Source organism: Amphiprion ocellaris, chromosome 7 (genome assembly GCF_022539595.1).
Source record: "Amphiprion ocellaris isolate individual 3 ecotype Okinawa chromosome 7, ASM2253959v1, whole genome shotgun sequence".
NCBI classification, from domain to species: Eukaryota; Metazoa; Chordata; class Actinopteri; family Pomacentridae; genus Amphiprion; species Amphiprion ocellaris.
Window position 1 is genome coordinate 30,635,578 of NC_072772.1, and position 18,399 is coordinate 30,653,976.

Here is an 18,399-nt window from a genome sequence, read left to right on the forward strand (position 1 = left end):
AGTTTTTTTGAGCCTGTGTGTCTTTATTTGTTGCTCCAGTTCATCCCATGCTTTTTGGATTTTTGGTTCATTTTTGCCAGCTCTCCTTGTTTTTGATTTATCTGGACTGTGGTTGTTTTTGTGTTAAAGTTAATTTTAGTTCCATTAGTATGTTGTTGGTACTGCATTTGGGTCCTTTACTCCCTGATCTATGACTGAAAGGTGCTGTTTCTCTGGGTGCTCTAACTATAGATACAACTGTCCTCATCCTTGAGATGAAAGTTGGCTCATTCTGACTTCACTGACCGACAGTGTGATGTTTTCTGTCTGCTCCATGTTGAGATCCATGAAAAAATCACAAATGCACACATGCAAGTGGTCACAAACACCTGGTACACGGGTCTCACTGTTAATTTCACAGTGTCACAGAGAATCCTGACTTACAAGAGTTACTGCTTGCACTTGTAGCACATGAATGCCCGTACTGTGTTGTATTCTTTAGCTGCAGGAACAAGTTCAGAACTTTTTGATTGCTTTACTGACAGTTGGAAAGTTTAATGCCACCTTTAAAGTAGCTGATGCATTATAACAACACATTTTCTCTTTGTGTGTAGCAAATATTTCACATGAATCGGCTGCAATAAGATGTTTACCCTACCAGTTTAAAATGAAGCTGCAAATGCCATCTGCAGATCAGAGTAGAACACAGATGGTTTTTTGTTGTTCAACAGGATAGAACTTGAATCCACAAAATTATAGCAAGTGGACTGAGTTTAGGTTGATTAAAAGCACACTGCATTTCTTTATATCTTAAATATTTTGCATGCAAATATTACATACTCTTATGTACTACATACAAACACTTTTTTATGCACATTTTAAAATATCAAATTAGAACAAAAATGTATGTGCATGTTTCATGGTGCAAAGGTCAACACGTGCACTCTAGTCTATTTTTTGCATGCTAACCTTTACATGATAAAACATACATTTTTACCATTTATTACCCACATGTCCTTTTTGCCCTTTGCATTGTATATTCAACATTACCTACCTCAGTTTGTATCAGCAGATGTTACCTTTTTTATGCAGCATAAATATTGCATGTGCTGCTTTTATGCAGTTGTTTTTTTTTATTCCTGTACTGAACCTTTTGCACTGTTCTTGTTTAGTCATATTTGTTACCTCGGTATGTATGAGTGGATGCAAGTGATGTCTGTGTGAATGAATGTATTCGGTTAATCACAGCACGAGGTAGAGACAGATCTAAGAAATTCAATACACTCATAACTTGCAATTGCTGCATATGACAATAAAGCTTATGAATTTTTAAATCTCTGAAATTAGATAAACTTTAATAATACAGAATTTCGTCCATTTAGCTTTTTCTAAAAGAAAAAAAAAGTTAATCTGAGAAAAAGTCTGCAAGGAAGTTTATGTGTAAGTGGTAGCATCTGGCTCTCCAAATTGCATACTTTTTCTTTGTACCTTCAGTGCAGAGTGCAGCTGCCCTCGCTGTTTAATGCAGAACGCGTACAGTTGGGACATACTTCTTCATCACAACAGTGCTCCTTAAACTTTGACTGTGTTGCTCATATATCTGCTGCAGTCTGTCATGCCAAATGAGCTGTCATCTGTCTGTGCGCCATCAGTGACTGAAGCCTTTTTTATACATGCAACGCTGTGACATCTGCGATATGTCTTCGACTGTGCAGAGGATTGTGGGTCAGAATAGCCAGAAAAGCAAGCTGGCTGATACACTGCAAAATGCAACCGGACGTAGCAGGATATCCTGGTATTTTTAGCATATTGCATTTAACATACAGTGTATCGGACATAAGTATTTTTTGGTGTATTATATTGTGTGGTTATGTGATTATTGCAACGCGTGTTTGGTTTTGTTTCTGGTTCGCGACCTCTACTTCTTCAACCATACATAACTACACCAAACCCGACTTTTTCTTACTGAATAGCCTTTTTTGTGCAGGAAGGTTCTATGTAGTATCTAAGTGGCCACCATAATAGGAGCTTGTCGATTTCTCTAAATGCTAAGGAAAGGTATTTCGACACTTCCTTTCTTATCTCCTTTAACATAGGATACACTGGCCCATTCTTTATGAAAGAAAAAGAGATAATGACATCCCACAATTCCTTGCAGCATCAACAATCAAAACGACATCCACAGCAAACCCATGTCAATAACAATCACATAATTATGTCGCTTAGTGTCTATGCAGCCAGACTTTCTTTGCATGGTGGTTTGTTTTTCTGTCCTCAAGAATTCTCTTTCACATTTTTCCTTGACCATTTTACATTCAGCTTAATGGCCGTGTTTAAGAAAAGACCTATGATGGGAGTTTTTTTCTGTCTATTTGACAACACCCAAAGTTTGAGTGTGTGCTTTGGTCAAGGAAATTCCCTCGAGGCATTAAAGAGATATTGTGTTCTCAAGAATGGGACCAACCATCCAAACATTGGTACTTTTGAAAGGATATTGATGATGAGATTCAAACTAACAAAATTTGTTTACCAAAGTTGCTTGAAGCAAAGTGCTCTGTGAATTCTGGCTAACTTAAAACTTCTTTTCATACTAAAGAGTACAGCTGATAACTTGCATCAGATTAATCTCAGGATTCTGCATGTTGAAAAGATCTGGTTCACTTACACTAGTGGCATCAATTTAGAAATCAAAATGTATTGTAAACTTTTGACTCATTAAAGTAGCCAACTTTGGCTGATAAAACAGCTGAACACACTCGTGGCATTCTTTCCACAATGGAAATTAAATATTCTTCAGAAAGTTTTTCCCAATTCTGCTGCTAAATTCAGTCAAACCTCAAGTCACTGCATTTGGCCCTAAATACCTCAGAAACCACGCAGTTAATCCACAGTACTGTGGGCAACTGTGGAGGCATTTTTGACCACAGTGTGTCCTTTAGCTCACACATAAAACAAGTCCCTAGGATGCCCTCCTTTCATCTGAGCAATATTGTCAAAATTAGGAACAATCCGTCTGAGTGATTTACTCATCAATGCATTTGTTACGTCTAGGCTTGAGCATTGTGACTCCATATTATCAAAATGCACCAATAACACAGAAAAACCTTAATTTGATCCATAATGCTACAGCCAGAGTTCTCACAGAAACAAGCAAGAGAGATCTTTATTAGCATCTTTTCATTAGCTCCCTGTAAAATCGAAAATAGAACCTAAAATCCTTTTCCTAACATAGAAAACATTTCATGACCAAGCTCCATCAAATCTCGAAGACCGTATTGTACCATTATATGCCAATAGATCACTTCTCTGTCAGAATACAGGACCACAACGTTTTCATAAGGCAGATCCTTCAGCTGTCAGGTTTCTCTCCTGAGGAATTTGATTTTAGGAGGTAGACACCATCTCTAATTTTAAGATTAAACCTGAAACGTTCTTTCCTGATAAAGCTTATAGATACAGCTGGCTCGAGTGATCCCTTAGTTATGCTGCTTCAGGACAAGGCTGCTCAGGGAATTCCCATGATGCACTGAGCACCTCTAGTCCCATCTCTTTTCAGTCTCCATGCATTTATATGACACTATCGCAGTTCACTAGCTTTGTGTCTTCTCTATTCTAATCTTTCTTTTGTCCTCTCTGCAGGTGTAACCTGTAACCCTCTACCTCTATCCCTCTACCTCCACCTCTAACCCTCTACCTGTAACCCTCTACCTCTATTCCTCTACCCCTCTATCTCTATCCCTCTACCTGTTCCCCTCTACCTCCATCCCTCTATCTCTACCTCCATCCCTCTATCTCTACCTTTCTACCTCTTCTGTCCCTCTCAGCCCGCCCGGCCAGCAGCAGATGGGTCCCCCCACATTAGAGCCGGGTTCTGCTCGAGGTTTTTTTCCCTGTTAAAAGGGTGTTTTCCTTGCCACTGTCGCCTTTTGGCTTGCTCTGGGGGTCAGGCATATGGGTTCTGTAAAGCGTCTCGAGACAATTTGACTGTAATTGGCGCTATATAAATAAAATTGAAAATTGAAAGGTGCTTCTGGTATATGGTTACTGGTGTGTTCATCATTACCAATGTTTATTGTTCTCTTATGCATTATATGTTTTTGTTTTTTTTCTTTGTCCCCTTTAACCTCACCACAACAAGTCAAGCCCTCCCTGAGCCTGGATCTGCCGGACATTTCTTCCTTTTTTTTTTTTTTGCTGCTGATCAAAGAAAGTTGTTTAGAATTGTGTTTCTCTCTATAATATATTACTATAAGGTCTTTACCTTACTAAGTGCTGTACCCTGAGATGATTCATGTTGTAAATTGGAGCTATATAAATAGAAATGCATTAAAAGGCTCTTCGAAGAGCAAAACTTTGGTCAGTTAGTTCAATCTTGGGTCACTTGGTTCATGGTTGATGTCTGCTGTCCAGAAATAGACAAGAGTGTGACTTTTGATGTTGCGGCCACAAGCCTTGGTTTCTCTTTTGAATTTGAAGTCCGGAACAAAAAAGAAAGACGAGGAACTCTGGTGGAAACACAGCAAAAAGACACAGTTGCTCGCATAGATTGTCGTCTTCTGACGTTTTGAGGTTGTGAGTTCGAGCCTCAGCATGCTCATATTGTCCTAAGGGAGGACTACAAAGCTTGAAAAAAAGAAATCTCACTGTGTCTTTGCCAGTAGCTCGAGGTGTAAGAAGTGGAGTTTTGCGTTTAGTGTTTGATCTCCAGGCACTCCAGTGAATGCTGAAGTCCAAATGCACAAAGTAAAGACTGAAAAGCATCCAGGAAGCAGGTTAGAAGTGTGACCTTATAGGTCATTGTGATAGACAACAGCTTGGGGTCTCAGAGTCTGTGCATTTGGTTATTTATAGGCTCAGTGAATATGACTTCCAACACAGAGGGTAAAGACAGAAAACTATGAAAGCAGCTCAAATGTTATGACCCAATAGTTGAGGCCTGCTTGAGGCTTCAGAGGCTTTGGATCTCAATCTTATGAGAATCTACAACTTTTGAAGTCTAAAACCCAAAGCAAAGACTGAAAACTGCCCCAAAAGATGTTCGGATGGTTGACCCAATAGATCAGGGTGATACAGACCTGCTTAGGGTTTCTGAGGATATGGGTTTGAATATCACGAGAGTCTGTCGCTTTTGAAGTCTAACACCCAAAGTAAAGACTGATAAGTATCCAGACAGCAGTTCTAATAGTAGACCAGGGTGATAGAGAAGTGCTTGGGGTCTCAGAGACTGTGGGTTTGAATTGGATGAGAGTCTGTTACCTTTGAAGTCTAGCACCCAAAGCAAGAAGCTCCCAGTGCGCTGGTTGGTGAGGTGGGTTAATTTGTGGCCATTTAAGGCTGGCTCTGGGGTGCCTGGTTCAAATCCTGCATGTTGCCAGAACCTGCAGTGTCCAAACAACGCCTCACTGCACAAGCCTGTTGCTTTGAAGAGGAAGAAAAATGGTTTGCTAGTCAGAGGACTATGGGTAGCTGAGCTTTCATTGAAAGATTGAGTTAATAGCAAGGTGGGGATCTGATTTGGAGAGAGGTTTGTTTTTGGGTTCTAATGACTAAATTAACTCATCCAATTTCATTTTTCCAGGTTGTGACATGACCATCACAAGGTCAAAACGACATATCCGAGTCACATATTCCCTGTGATGGCAGTTTGTCTCTTTCTGTTTGTGCTTGCTGTAATGTATGCTGATTGCAGAGCCTATAGAAAACAAAGCAGCTGCCCCTGATAACCTGTTTATTGTAATCTCTGCCATGTTTTTTTTTTTTTTTTAAATGTAAAAAAGACTTGCATGAAGACTTCCAGATGCAGACTGTGGATCCAAAACACTTACATGAGGTGGAAAATATGTAGGTGTTTTTGGGGTTTTGCAGGGGAGTGAAAGGATGATAGTGCAGCCAGCCTCAATGTAAATGAGTGTAACTGGGTGAAGCTAGTTAGCTGAGTGTCACATTATATTACACATCACATTTGTGAAGTAAATGAAAGACAAACACATAGAATATCAAATATGTATGAAATATAATGAGCTGCTGTTGAACTACTACTACTACTACAGAAACACTTTTACATTGTGAGACACCTGAATAGTGATTTAATCAAAAGAGGCACCTCTTTGAGTCTACTCTGTAATTGATTTGAGATGTTGAGAACGCATCAGTTGCTATATTGAACCAAAACATCGCTTGATGAAGATAAGTTTCCCGTCAGCTAATTCCGTTAAAAAGTCACACGTGGGTCCTAAACTTGCATCGATATTCAAATCAACCAGGCACATGAGTTTCCACGCAGGCAGAATTTAAATTAATCCCTGCTTTTTTTGTTTTTTAAACATCATGGAAATTCCTCCCTGATCTTACACTGCAGCTCTGTGAATTTTACTAATGCATGCTGACAGCAGAAACAACTGGTGTTGGTTGAATTTCTGCAAGCATGTGACTGACATCTAGTGGAGAACATGGATCAAGACAACTTTGTAGTGCAATACTACACGGTGTATTTTGATTAAGGAAATAATCGCTAATAATTTCAATCAGTTAATGCATCTGAAATCAAATTTGGTAAATGAAAACTGCATCTGTCTGTAAAATCATGCAAACGGATATTTTAAGACAAGTTTTGTTTATTCAATTATCAAATGTTAATGTCATTTTAGTAGAAAATACAACAAATAAAGCTAAATACTGGGACTGAAATGTAAACGGTTGACATTGTGTGTAAACAGATGATACACTGCACATGCTAAGGTGATGTTTTCAAGCATACGGTAGTCACAGTGTTGAGCGCTTGGATTACCTGCTATTATCAACACCCTCTCAGAGTGAAGCAGTGCCGGAGACTGTAACTTGACCTTGGCTCTTAATGGCTATGTGACAATAGTACCCCTTCCCACTGGCCTGTCTGCCCCTCTGTTGTGTCTATTTATAATGTCCAGACACAGTGCAGAGGTTACTCAGAGGTGCCAGTGAACACAAGGCAGCAGAGGAACAAAGGGTGAGAAATTTTCCTCTATTGTGATTGTTTTAGCTCTTTCTACTAAAGCTTGTGCTTGTTCTTGGCTTTCAAAATGTCCTTTGTTAACCTGAAAATGTAATTCTACTCATTATTTGTGCATTTAAAATATATGTGTATGTACATTAACAATATCTTCCTTGGAAGTAGCTGCTATGTGGAGTATAATGACAAAAATTGCAATCTAACAGGATTTCTGCCTTGGACTGTTCGCAGATGATCACATCCCTGTGTTCATAAGGCACAATGGTAAGTGCATTTGCTTCCACTGTACGATGCAATTTGATTAACACATTACTAGTGATAGGTTTGAAAAACTTGGCTGGAAATGTTGCCTACTATCACTGCTTTCTGTGTTGTGTTGTTTCTCTCTGAAGGTGAAGACAAAAAGGAGGCCAGTGGGTCATCATGACCACTGTGACAAGTGTTACAACGTCCACTGTCAGGTCCCGGTGCAGACCTCTGTGTCGTGCATGGTTATCAAGTGTCGTAAAAACTGCGGTGCCGCCCTCCATATGTGCAAACAAGAGGAGCACCAGCTTCTCTGCCCGAATGAGACGGTCCCTTGCATTAACGTTAACAATGGCTGTCCTGTCACAATGCTGCGCCACAGGTTGGCCAAACACTTAGAGGTCTGTCCGGCCAGCGTGGTCTGCTGCTCTCAGGAGTGGAACCGCTGGCCTGTCGCAGAAACCGATCTGACCTTTTACAGAAATGTTTCTGAAAATCCCCTGGCAAACACAGAGCTCAACCTCGATGTTGCTTTGGCTCTCAGGGACCAAGAGCTGCTGTTTCAATCCATCAAAATGAAGAACATCTTTCCTGAGCTGATGGCGGAGGAGGATCCTGGCCTTCAGAGTGTCTCTGCTGGGGTCAGCGGCCCTGCAGAGGAGGCATCCTGTTCTTTAGAATGTGGTGAACTCACAGAAAATGACTGGGCGAAGACTGAAGTAAAAGAAATGAGTCAAGAGGAGAGAGACGCTTTGGCGAAGAGCAGGGATGTGACGAGTATTGAAAATTACAACTCCTGGGAGAAAATATTCAACAAAGAGAAGGAGGGATGCAAGGAAACTGTCAAAAACCTGAGTAAGAGGGAGAAAGAAAAAGAGCAAGAATCATCAAACAGTCAGGGAGAGACAAGAGACTCACACCAGGGTGAAAAAAGTGCTGCTGCTGCCAGAAGCACGGATGGTGCAACTGGCCTTGCTCCGTGGCAAGACGGGGTACTTGAAAGGTTAGGCAAAGAAGTCAACATTTCAGAGTATAATATGTATCTGGTGCACAACGGGGCCATGTTGATTAATTTTGGTCAACTTGCTGCTTGCACACCGAGGGAAAGGGACTTTGTTTATGGGAATCTGGAACCCATCGAGGTGAAGACAATCCGCTCATTTAATGTTCCGACCAGCTACCGAGCAAAGCGCTGTCACCTTAAGGACCCCGCACAGAGGGCCAAGACCACACACAAGAGTGTTGACACTGCAGATTTAGGAGTGTCCGTTGACGATCTTCCAAAGTGTGAGGAGATTAGCGCAACACTTCTGTGCTCCCTGGAAAAGGAACTGAAGGGACATTTAATCTCAGAGAGCACATCGACAGATGGTCTTTATGTAGGTGTAGGGACACAAACGTACAGCTTTTCATCTGCACCGTTCAAAACAAATGCATCCCTTGCAGAGGTCATCGCAGGTAAACCTCATGGTGTTTATGTGCACGTTGAGTCGGAATCTGTCACCAGGAGACACAATAAAACCAGCTCAGCCTTCACCTACATGTGTGGCCACTTCTTTCGGCGTGACGAATACTGCCATCATTTCAGGAATGTGCACTGTGACATACAGGCCTCTCTAAACGGCTGGTTCCAGCAGCGCTGCCCCTTAGCGTACCTCGGCTGTACTTTCAGCCAGATGAGGTTTCACCCTGCAGGCCAAAGAGCTACAATAAAATTCAGCCAAGATGTCAGCACCTTTGTTCTCCAGCCACAAGTCCCTTCTTCTCTCTGTGAAGGTGGGAAAACCTTAAGCCTTCAGAGAAATGGTACATATAATGTGGATCCCCTCAGCAGGCTCCCTTTGGAGATCCTGCAGCATATCGCTGGTTTCCTCGACGGGTTTACACTGTCTCAGCTGTCCCAGGTTTCCCATCTGATGAGAGAGGTGTGTGCCATGTTGTTGCCGGAGAGAGGGATGGTCTCCCTCAAGTGGGAGAAAAAGACATATTCCACTGGGGCAAGTTCCTGGAGATACAGAAAGAAAGCAAGTATCAACCATTGCATTTTTGAACCACCCGTGTGACTCATTTGTCACAGATTAACAGAGGAATACTCTATTGCATTATTATATTTGTTTATTTTACTTATTACTAGGCACTATTTCATCTGGTAGGCAGTGAAGGCCAAGTAAACACAAGTCCAAACTTCTATATCAGATCCCCTTTAGTACCTGCCACCATTCACTTAACTGTCATTGGAACATTTCAGTCATTCCTGCAGCATGACAGCTGCTGCATTGTAAACACTCTCTAGACTCTCAATAGGCCTCTCTAATAATATTACAAAGCAAATCACACCCGTGTTGACAACAGTTCATGGATTTATGAGTATTTTTCTGCATCTTACTCAAAGCTCATTTGTCTGATGCGTGCGTATATGATGATGTGAAGGTGAAACTTAGTTTTCTTTGCAGATATTGGGGTCAAACAGTTGCCTGATAATTAGATGGATAAGCTAGAAAATTATTTAGTGTTGCAGGATGCTAATTTTGTTCTACTGAATGAAAACAAAACAAAAAACCACAAAAACAAATCAAGCAGCACCATATATACAGTACATGACAACCAATGACAGGATTTTTATAATTTTGTCTTTATTTGAAAACTGACACTGGAGAGGTTTAGGAGAAATGGGAGTGAGGGGGTCACATGAGGCACCTGGAGTCAAGCCAGGGATGCTTGGTTGTTATTAAACCACTAAGCCAGACCTTAGACTTTGTGGCTTACACCACAAGGCCGCGAGGACGCCTTGTGGTCCAGGAGTTTAAACCATGCAAATACCAGCAGCTGCCTCACTTTTACAGCTTACCAAAATCCTGTTTGGAATTACGAGAACTGTGCATAAGACAGTATGTGATTCAGACTGCTGACTGCTGAGCTGTGACCATTTAAATTCATCATTCTGCTGTAGCACCATCTTTTCATGAGACGCCTCCAAATGTGCAGGACTCTTTGAGTTACTGTAGATGAGTGCACAGCATCCATCATCATCAGTTTTAGTTGCAGGTGTTGAAGAGTTATGGCATCTTCCATCATTGGTCACAAATAGATGAATTTGGCAACCAGGCAGGCATAAAAGAGTAATTGAAATCTTCTTAGAGCAATCGCAAATACCAAATTTGATGAAATTAATATAACTAGTGGAAAAAGGACAGTATGTTTAACCAGGTTGAAAGCTTTGTTATGACTGATTTTTGTTGTTGGTTTACATTTCCGGTGTTGTGAACTGTGAAAATGAAAGTGTAGCAGATTAGAAATCAGGTTATCTTTTGCTATTTCGCTCAGTTTCCTCTTGTGGATTTAAAAAAAAATTCTGTTAAGGACTTTCTGACATACAAACAAATACATTTGTCGAGAAGATCTCTGCTGCAGCTATTAAAGGATAGACACAATATAAATGCATGTGTGTATATTTTTATACGGACTATCTTGGTAATGCAGTGATCATGGGACAAAGAGTGTGCTGATGATATCAGGGATGTGGAATGGCTTGAGGCTTTGCTGCCAGCAGACCATAACCAGGCAGATATGTGATCGTTCACGGAAACACGGATGTTGATAAGACTGTGTGGGCAACAGCTGGGTATTTGCTCCCCAATGAGCGGCATAATTTGTATGAATTTGCTATGGATGGAAACAAAAATAACATCATGCCCCCGTGATCTAGATTCCACGGATATCAAGTATATATTTATCCACATGACTGCATACTATAACTGCAGAGCAGTTGACAGATGCCTTGACAGCAGCCTCCTACACCTCCTTCAGCTCTGCCTCTGTGTTTTACAGGTTTGGAAATTCAGCCCTGTGTTTTCCTCCGTGGACAGATGGAGCTTCAGCGATGCTCCTTCCATGTCAGATCACCTGAAAAGCTGCTCCTTCTACCAGAGACATGAGCGCAGGGAGCCGGTGGCTTTAGCCTGCCTGGGAGAGGTCAGAGGCAAACACGGCGAACTAAAACACAGAAGATAACGCTCATGTCCCGGAGCACAGTGGGTGGACCGCAGCACAAGAAAACGCCGTGTTCAGAATCACTCAGACGTGAAATGTATGCAACCACAAAACTGAAAAGTGGATAAAGCCTACGCATGTAAAGCTGCTGTATAAAAAAAAAAAAAAAAGATGGATTTTCAGAGCTGCTGTGAGTTGAAGCCCTGCAGATAGATACTATATATGTGAAAACATTTACTTTAGCATAAACTGCAATTTTGATGTGATTTATTCAGTCTTGTCCTCAAATCACTTTTCTCTTGTACAGGCAAAACCCTTCAAGATGCATCTAGTTATGCAGAAAATGAAATAATCTCACTGAATTTCCAATTTTACTGATGTGTTGTTTGAGAGATGTCCTCGTCAGCTGTGATATCAGATGAACTGTGTTTGGCATACTGAGCTGACTGGTGTTTATTCCATCTCATTTCATTCTCGTGGTAAAAAAAAAAAAATTATTTGAAAGAAATAAAGGCAGCAGAAGTGGTGCTGCTGCTGACAGTTTCAGCATGACAAGACTGACATCTACTGGAAAAAAAGCTGAAGTACCTCATCTGTCTGGAGTGACGCTGCATCACACAACATAATATTAATTTAATATGTGGATGCTGAACATGAAATCACATGTCCTGTCTGTCATATTTGATTAAACTCAGCAGTGGCTGCTTTGAGATGATGACTTGTAAGAGAAAAGTAGAAGACTGATCTGTGCCTCACTGATGTTTTATTGCATATTTATAATAAATGTGACGTGCAGTTGGATTCGTGTTTTTTGCAGCAGCACAATCAATGGAAGGAAAAGCATATTAAAAGGTAATTTTATTGACTCCACAACAGAAAAAGGTGCGCACATATCAAATTGTCTCCATTAGCTACTGCATCTCAGCCGCTTCAGGGTTGCGTAGTTTGTTGATCACCTCTGTCAGCATTTTGTTGCACAGGGCGGCGTACGGATTAAGCAATATGGCCTGTTGTTTAGCGAATTCGCTTCCGAGTGCAGCTGCTTTCTCGAAATCCGCCCTGGCTTCATCATCCTGGCATGCTAATCTACGGAGAAGGCCTCTCTGCACCAGCGCCTGGCAGGCAGTTCGTCCAGCGCTGCAGCTCAGAGCAACTGCTCGGTCCAGATCGTCCAGGGCTCCTGAGAGCAGAGAAGAGCACCATGAGGCACACACATGTTTGGAAAGTAGATTTTCAGTTCATGATGTCTTACATGCTCCTCAGTTTGGGCTTAAAGTCAGTCTGCTGCAATACTAATGTAGCTGAATTTGCTTTAAATGACTTTCCTACCACAAATAGGAACATTTAACATGAATGCAAAAGTATCAGCGATTTATGATTAAAAAAAATAACACTTTTAACAATATATCTTCCGATATGTAAACTGCTATAGAAGGATTTTGCTGCTCTACAGTAGTGATTCAGCTCATCCTTTTTTTTTTCTATTTTATGCATATTTTCAATAGAGATGTTTTGAATTTACGGAGGATCTTGTTAGTCACAACGAACAGCAGGTGACACCAGGTTTCAGATGAATTTGAAAGCACCACCTACCAATGGAAACTCCACATTTAGAAACAGACAATGCAAGTGTGACTGAGACCTGTGACTGATGAATTGAGCTCCGTGGAGTGAGTATAAAAGCACCATGGGATATTCTGATATTCTAAAGAAGTTGCATAACCTGAGAAATGTAAGCATTAGCTATAATGTGTGGCAATTCACACCTTGTACTGGAAATAATAAACTGAGTCTATAAAGTCTGGTAAAACCAACATCTCATGCTGATTTCTTGAGAGGCGAATGCAAAGAAGCACACAAAGGATTCTTAAGTGAGTCAGATACGACTATAGACTGTATGAATACACTGTACTTCTCTGTACTGTACTGTAGCGAAAAACACTGCACTTCATTGTCTACAAATCAGCCAGTTTTGTGACAGACAGCAGGTAAATGAACCAAACACAAGGCTAACTCAGAACTTAGAGCAGTAACTCTGTCGACACAGTGCATCAGATAGACAAAGCTCTAATACTGTGTCATGCTGGCCTAAGACTTGGCAGGCTGATATGCTGGCGCTCTGTGGTGTCTCTGGAAAAAGGGCTATTGTTGAATCTGTTGCACGTACCTGCTGTGTCCCCCTGCAGCCGCAGGGCCTGTGCCCGGTTGTTATAGGCTGAAGCTCGCTGAGGCAGGATCTGGATTGCCTGGCTGAACAGTTGAAGTGCAGCTTGCAAATCCCCAGCCTCTGCTGCTGAGACACCCCGCATCTCCAACTCTTTCACTTGCTTCAGCAACTCTGTGTCAAAGCCACTGTCTGGCAGGAAGAGATAAACAGGTTGAAAAAGCACTCAAACTCAACTGACAGGTACCGTGGCAAGGAAAACACAGAAATGTCACCCAGAACTCAGTGTGGATTACAATGTCATGTTTTTTTAGCCCAGGAATGGAATGTGTTCAAATAAATTCAATGTGCTGCAACATGATATGTAGAGGCACATCAAGTCAGAAGCTCATGCTCACCATCATCAATTAATTCCTCCTCTTGGTTAAGGCCAGGAATGTCTCCGAAGGGGGTGTTGGGGTTGAATATAGCTTGGAGTACAGCTCTGTCATGCGCCGAGGCCATCTTACCAGTGTGTGTGTGAAGAAAGAGAAGAAAGATAGCAAAAAAAGGAGACTCATAACACCTAAATTACAGCTGGGTGGAGAATGCTTCCTCCCCTAACTTCTGCCATTTCCACCAGCCAATCAGAGAAGGGGGTGGAAGTAGAGCTGGACTTTGAGATTCTCCTGCACTGAGCACATCTGTATTGAGTTAACTCAAAAATCCAGGCCGTAGAAGTCTGCATGCAGCACAGCTCTTGTTGTAATGACAGAAAGGAGACAGAGTGAAACTCCTCTCAGAGATATTCTATATGATGACAGGTTTCAGCGAGCTGTCCAAACCTCACTGGGTTTATACTTATGGAATACTAAAGAGCATACAGTTGTTGAATACATATTTGGCTGCTTTTCTTGCTTACAAAAGTAAAAGGATTGCCTCAGATATCAGTAGTAGATGCCCATACAGACAAAAATGTGGACAGAAAACCTTAAGAAAATGTTTTAATTTATCAGAAAGGCCGAGGACCTAAACCAGTTAGCAGGCAACAGGAATTTACTTTCAGTCCATGGGGCACCTGACCTCGACTCTAAAACTACTGCTGAGGAGTTCATGTGCACTCTGGTGGTTTTGAATTTTCAGTATTCATTCAGCAAACAAGGCTGTTAGCAATAAGAAAATGCCTGTTATTGGTGTTAATGCTTCTATCCAGAAACTGCACAGGTATTGTGGCATATTCACTTGTGAAAAAATGGGGATGAGATAAAACTTTCCAAATCCTAAAGGAAATTATTGTGCCAGATATTTCTCAGAAACAAAACTATACAACATGAGAATAAATGCAATACCTAAAAGAAAAGCAATAAGATATAAGTACATTACATTGGTAAAATATAGAAGAAGAAAAAACATGTAAGGTAAAAGAAGTCTAGAATAGAAAAAAAAATACTGGCAATAATTTTGAGGTAGAAAAGTAAAATTACTCATGATAATGAAATATGGCAAATTATATAAAACATTACACATACTGATGGAATATTGCACATGAAATTGAAATACTACAATATCTTCTTTTATGACCATGTGTAGTATTTGTGGATGGGAGCACTCCCACCCTAAGCTGTCAGCAGCCAATATAATAAAAGACGCATTGCCATTGGCAGTGATGCTAACATTAGCTAGTGCTAGCTTCAAGTGCAAATAAGGCAGCCCTGTCCAGGTGGAAGGTAAACAAATACTCAAGTGACTTAATGTAATAAGCAGTGCACAAATTTTAGTCTTTTCGAAGGAAATTGTCTATTTTATTCCATTATATAAGCCAGCTAATATTACTGATCTTTAAAATTAACATTTTACATAGTCTGTATTGACTATGGTTAACCAGAGTAAGATCAGATGAAAAACAACAAAAAACAACTTTTCTTGTAATATGATAAAACTTCAGAGTTGAACATCATCTAATACGGCATCATAAGCCGCGATTCCACAAGCACCCGCTCGGCGCGGTGCAGCTCGGCTTGTCTTTGTTTGCGAGCGTTTCCATATGGATTAGTGCATGGTATCAGGCACGATTTTCCGTACCTTCTCGGCTGAGGTTCCAAGCGAGATGACGTGAGCCGAGATGTGACGTCTACATAGTGCAGGCCACTGATTGGACAGGAGTGCAGGCCACTGATTGGACAGGGAGTGACGACACACGAGAGCGACTCCAGCACGAAAACAAAACCGGCATTTAAAAAAAAAACTAAACAGCGACGTGTGCATTGCTCTTCACGGAACTCTCTGTTCTTCATAATTTTAATATGACAGCCAGACCTGTACTGTGGGTGAATGATGAGATCGAGACTTTTCTGTCTTTGGTGGTGGACCAAAGAATACAGAGGGAGCTGGACGGAGAAAGTTTATCAGGAGGTCTCTGAGCGGATGGCCGCTCACATATACAGTAGACTGTATATAAAGAGGACAGAAGCAGTGTAGGGAGAAGCTGAAAAAGCTCAAAAATGACTATCGGTCCACCAAGGACCACAACGGCCGGCGTGGGTCAACCAGGAGGTTTTGGAAGAGGTTTAATGGAAGCTATTGACTGGCACCGCACCAGCGAGCAACAGGAGGGAGACTCAGCTGCTGCATTATTGGAGACGTTCAAGAATGGCGAGTGTTTTGTGACTTCAAGAAACTTTTACATCATTTATCCCATTGGTGGCAAGCTCCCTTTAAGCAAACAAGTATATTTAGAAAGTAACATTGTTGTCTCTTGTAGCAGACAATAAGCTAGCTAGTTAGCCATCGGCGCTAGCTAGTTAGCCATCAGCGCTAGCTCCGTGCTCCGCTTGTATTTCGTGCTGCTGTTTCTAACGTTTAGCTCTCAGAAGCTAATACATCAGTCAGCATGACGAACTAAGCTAGTGGCTTTCGTACAGGTTTATTTTTTTCACAAGTTACAATGTTGTATTTTTCGTGTACTTAGGGTGAATGTTTATTTCTGTTCAAGAATCCCTTTCGTAGTGCGAAGCCTGCTCCACCTCCGTCATGGAGCCCCCAGCTCCCCTGCCTCCTCTCCACCACCAGCAGCGGCTCCTCTCCAGCACCAGCTTCGACACCAGTACCAGCTCGGACACCGACCCTGTCAACATCAACCTCCAGCAACAGCAACGTCTTATCACTGGTAAGACACGGTAAACAGAGAGCATGGTTGATTTTCGCATTATTATTATTATTGTTGCATGTGTAAATGCCTGCAAGCATGATCAACGAGAACAACGAGACCAACGACCAAGAATTCAGGCAGGTGTAAATGCAAACTGTGCAGCATGCCAGTTCAGGAACGCCTGATGAAAGCTACATGTAGCTACAGTAACACATAAACAGAACACATGCAGCTGCATTTTTTTTCATTGACTTAACAAGCAAGTCACTCTAATTTACTTTCTCGTGCAATGTAGTATTGCAACCATTCTTCTTATAGTGACTAGGTAACTGTGAAACTGAATGAAAATATACATAGAAATAAGAAAACACAGCTGTTCTTAGCAACTCCAAAATGTGCACAAGATGAAATGAAGTTCACACCACGTTGTTTTTAGTTGTGGTGGAGGAGGTACTGTTTGTGCTTCAGTTAAAGTAAAGAGTGCCAAAAATGTATGAAAGTGAAACTATCAAAGACATGATCATGATTGAAAATCAATGGATGGGTGGCTAAACACATCACATCATCAGAGACCCCACTCACCCTGGACATAAACTGTTCTTCCCCCTCAGATCCCTGTACACAGAAACCTCCAGACACAAAAACAGTTTCTTCCCCACTGAATTACACCAAAGCAATACTGATTTATCAAACTGGAATATTCCTAAAACAGCTGTTTTAATGTTTTGGTGTTTAATTTGTCATGTAATCTTGCTAACCTTCACAAATAAACAACAGCATAGACACATCTGCAAAAGGTACAAAAGTTTATTGTCAGAATTGCATTAAAGAAAAAAATAGCAGTCCGGGGACAGAAAAACAGAAGTATAACGAGAAGAATAACTTTTAACATTTGCATGACCCGTACTGCATCAGTGCATCCTGTACATCTCTGCCCTCCTCCTCTACACCTTCTGCCACTGCAGGCTCGTGTGCTGCTGCTTCAGGTAAATCCCATGAAGTCTCATCAGAGAGCCATCTGAAACACATACACAGCATACATATTTTAATACCTAATAACGATAAACTGCAGCCATTACAGGGTCGTTCACAGGACTAATATACGATAGCTAGCGAACTAGCATTAGCTTACCCTCATATGTCATCTAGTTCATATCCTCTTGTCTTCAGCTTGATACTGCTGCATCACCTCCCAAACTCTCCTGTGTGTCTCCTGAGTGTTTCGACTCGCCGCTCTCAGCTTTCTCCGACTCTATTACTTTGAATCTGACAGAAAGCCACAGCCCGAGCAGCAGGTGTACCATCGCCTCCGTTGTGTTGCGTTTGTGTCGCACACAAATGACGTTAAGGGACTTTCGGCTCGCCGTGCTATGACGACTCCACCCACGATGAGGCTATATGTAAAAACAACTAAACCGAGACGAGCCGAGTCAAATACAATAGTGGCAAACTGTACCGCGCCGAGTAGGTGATTGTGGAATCGCGGCTATAATGGCTAATCAGCACTAAAATGTTTTATTATCTGTCTAGAGGGCTGACTTCATATTCATCAGCTAATATTGTTATGCTTAATTAGCTCGCTGTAGCACTAGCTAGCTAAGTGACTTTGGATTCAGCGAATATAGTTAAACTACGTTAAGTGGCTGTAGCACTAGCTACTTAGCTGACTTTAGATTCAGCTAGCATTGTTATGCTATATTATCTTGCTGTAGCACTAGTTAACTAGCTGACTTTATATTCAGCTAATATTATGTTGTATTAGCTTGCTGTAGCACTAGCTAACTAGCTGACTATAGATAAAAATAAAAATGTTATGGAATACAGTATTAACTTGCTCTAGCACTAGTTAACTAGCTGACTTTAGATTCAGCTAATGTCGTTATGCTATATTAGCTTGCTCTAGCA

At 41.3% G+C, this 18,399-nt stretch overlaps 2 protein-coding genes and 1 long non-coding RNA gene across 4 annotated transcripts; 1 reads left to right on the forward strand and 2 right to left on the reverse strand.

Annotated features, from left to right (window-relative positions):
- The first annotated feature begins 6,820 nt into the window (after positions 1-6,820).
- Positions 6,821-12,004, forward strand: LOC111575403 (F-box only protein 40). 2 transcript variants are annotated; one of them, XM_023280492.3, is made up of 4 exons: positions 6,821-6,964; positions 7,199-7,231; positions 7,360-9,237; positions 11,042-12,004. In XM_023280492.3, exons 2-4 carry the CDS (start codon positions 7,229-7,231, stop codon positions 11,222-11,224), a joined length of 2,064 nt encoding a protein of 687 aa, XP_023136260.2. In that variant the 5' UTR covers positions 6,821-6,964; positions 7,199-7,228; the 3' UTR covers positions 11,225-12,004. The 2 variants fall into 2 exon arrangements, with proteins under 2 accessions (XP_023136260.2, XP_023136259.2); XM_023280491.3 differs by having other exon boundaries at positions 6,837-6,964; positions 7,174-7,231.
- A 39-nt stretch (positions 12,005-12,043) lies between these two features.
- Positions 12,044-13,938, reverse strand: ttc36 (tetratricopeptide repeat domain 36). Its single transcript, XM_023280493.3, has 3 exons — positions 13,766-13,938; positions 13,371-13,559; positions 12,044-12,383 (listed from the first exon to the last, which is right to left on the reverse strand). Exons 1-3 carry the CDS (start codon positions 13,869-13,871, stop codon positions 12,115-12,117), a joined length of 564 nt encoding a protein of 187 aa, XP_023136261.2. The 5' UTR covers positions 13,872-13,938; the 3' UTR covers positions 12,044-12,114.
- A 3,345-nt stretch (positions 13,939-17,283) lies between these two features.
- On the reverse strand, positions 17,284-17,796 carry LOC129349223 (uncharacterized). The gene is made up of 2 exons (XR_008602143.1): positions 17,627-17,796; positions 17,284-17,512 (listed from the first exon to the last, which is right to left on the reverse strand). It is a non-coding gene; the product is annotated as an uncharacterized LOC129349223 (long non-coding RNA).
- Between the last annotated feature and the right edge of the window lie 603 nt (positions 17,797-18,399).